The 2,106-nt window shown below is 65.5% G+C and overlaps 1 protein-coding gene across 1 annotated transcript in view; it reads left to right on the top strand.

The window, feature by feature from the left end:
* The window catches only part of LOC103757776 (collagen alpha-1(I) chain-like), a 4,739-nt gene extending 2,666 nt beyond the window's left edge, over positions 1-2,073 (top strand). Inside the window, exons 5-12 of the mRNA XM_029964443.1 lie at positions 74-115; positions 228-255; positions 406-530; positions 615-749; positions 877-939; positions 1,079-1,147; positions 1,529-1,723; positions 1,957-2,073. Coding sequence (XP_029820303.1) covers positions 74-115; positions 228-255; positions 406-530; positions 615-749; positions 877-939; positions 1,079-1,147; positions 1,529-1,723; positions 1,957-2,073 — 774 coding nt within the window. The remainder of the gene's footprint in view (positions 1-73; positions 116-227; positions 256-405; positions 531-614; positions 750-876; positions 940-1,078; positions 1,148-1,528; positions 1,724-1,956) is intronic.
* Positions 2,074-2,106: the final 33 nt, after the last annotated feature.

Genomic DNA, 2,106 nt, shown 5'->3' with positions numbered 1-2,106 from the left:
GTGTCAGAGCACACACACATGTAGGTGTGCACAGCACCAGGGCCCCCCCAAACCTGCCTGTCTTTGCTTCCAGAGGGTGTACCCGGTCCGTGCCCAGCCCCCCTGCAAGCAGCCGGTAAGCCATGGCCTCACTGTCCCTGAGAGTCCCCGTCCCCTCCCCATGCACTGGGAAGGGTGTCCCTGTACTTGTGCCCAGTAGGAGTAACAGGCCCCATTTGCCTTCACAGGTGGCCCCAGAGCCAGGCTGGGCAGCAGGTGAGGGCATTTCCCAGGTGTTCCAGGGGCTCCAGCCTCTTGAAAACACCTTTGTGAAGTCTTGCCTCCCTCCCTGGGTGTTGGGGCCATGTCAGCACCGGTCCCTGGCACTGCCGCTGGCTTTCACCCACTCCCCCCATGTCCCTGCAGGGCCAGCTCCCACGGGAGCACCCAGGCCCTGCACTGGGACACCTTGTGAGCCCCCACCTTCTCTGGGCTCTCCAGATGCCGACACCCGTCAGACGGAGCCATCGGACTGCCGCACTGATCCCCGGGTGTGTCCTGGCTGCGGCCATGGGTGAGCCCCCCCAGCTCCCCCAGGCCCCACAGCAGGGCCCTGACCCTCTGCATCCCCCCAGCGCCAGACGTGGGTCTTCAGGTCCAAGGAGCTGATGGTGAAGGCGAGCGGTGCCGTGCCCGAGGGGAGCCTGGTCTACGTGCAGGAGGGGAGCAGCGCCTTCCTCCGGACCCCCGCTGGCTGGAGCCGCCTCCTGGTACTGTGGAGATCCCTCGAGGGGCTGGGGGCACAGGATCCAGAGCTGGATTTGGCACTGGGGCAGCAGACCCCTGGGAAGGAGCAGGTTTCCCCTAACCTGTCCCTCTGCTCGTGTCACTGAGCAGCTGGAGGATTCGCGGTCGGTCTTGGCTGGTGACGACCCTTCTGCCTCCACCCCACGGTACCAGGTGAGGGACGTGTGAGCAGATGTGGGGTCTGCTCATGTCTCTGCAGGGGGATAGAGCCCTCCTCTGCCTGCCAGGGGGGACAGACACCATGAGACTATCCTCTCCCTCTTCATCCCCCTCTCCTCTCCTCTCCATCCAGGAGGCAAAGCGGGTGCAGACAAGAGGTCCCAACACAGTGTCACCTGTGCAGTCCCCAATGGACTCGCTGGTGAGCCCTACTTATGGTCCAGCTGTGCTGGGAGGGACATGCCATGGGGGTGGGCTGGATGTCCACAGGGCAGTGCCAGCCTGGCATGGGGTCATGTTGGTCTGGAGAGGGTGCCACCCACCCATGGCACAGGGATGGGTGTCCCCAGACTGATCTGAGCTGTGTTATTCCAGGTCCAGAAGGAGGAGGGACAAGGGTTGTCCCAAATCCCACCAACCACCATCGCCCCACGGATCCCATCTGTAAGGAATGCCTGACCCCGGGGGTGGGAGAAGGGGTAGAGGTGTCCAGGGGCCCCCCAGTCCTGGCCAGTCCCCCAGGAGCCTCCCACCCCCTGGGAAGGAGGGAGCAGAGCCCCAGCACCTCCCCACTGTCCCCCAGCTCCGCCTGGCCGCCCTCAATGTGCCCCTGTCCGGCGACATGAGCGGGATCCGGGGGGCCGACCTGCAGTGCTACCGGCAGTCCCAGGAGGCCGGGCTGTACGGCACCTTCCGGGCCTTCCTGTCGGCCCCCACCCAGGACCTGGTGTCCATCGTCAAGAGGACAGACAGGACCCTCCCCATCGTCAACCTGAAGGCAGGTACCCCCGTCCCCGGGAGGGGCTGCGAGTGACAACCCCCCCTCCAGCCCCCAGTGAGCTGTGGTGGGTGTGGGACCCCTGCCCAGTCCTGCTCTGGGGCTGCTGCACCCCGGCCGTGCTCCGTGCTTTTGGGGAGCTGCCAGAACAGAGAGCAAGTTACTGTCCACACGTGGTGGGGACAGGGGCACCCCCCTGGCCCCCAGCTCAGCACCATGACCTGTGCTCACAGGGGCAGCTGCTGGCCAAGTCCTGGAGCTCCCTCTTCGAGGGTCAACCTGGAGCCACCCCACGGGGTCCCATCTACTCCTTCAACGGGCGCAACATCCTGACGGATCCCCTCTGGTGAGTCCTGAACGGTTCCCCCGGTGTGGGAGGGGAG

This window comes from Manacus vitellinus, unplaced genomic scaffold (genome assembly GCF_001715985.3).
Source record: "Manacus vitellinus isolate BGI_N305 unplaced genomic scaffold, ASM171598v3 scaffold_72_pilon, whole genome shotgun sequence".
In the NCBI taxonomy this organism is placed as follows: Eukaryota; Metazoa; Chordata; class Aves; order Passeriformes; family Pipridae; genus Manacus; species Manacus vitellinus.
The sequence above is the reverse complement of the archived record's forward strand: the minus strand, read 5'-3'. Positions and strand labels throughout refer to the sequence as shown.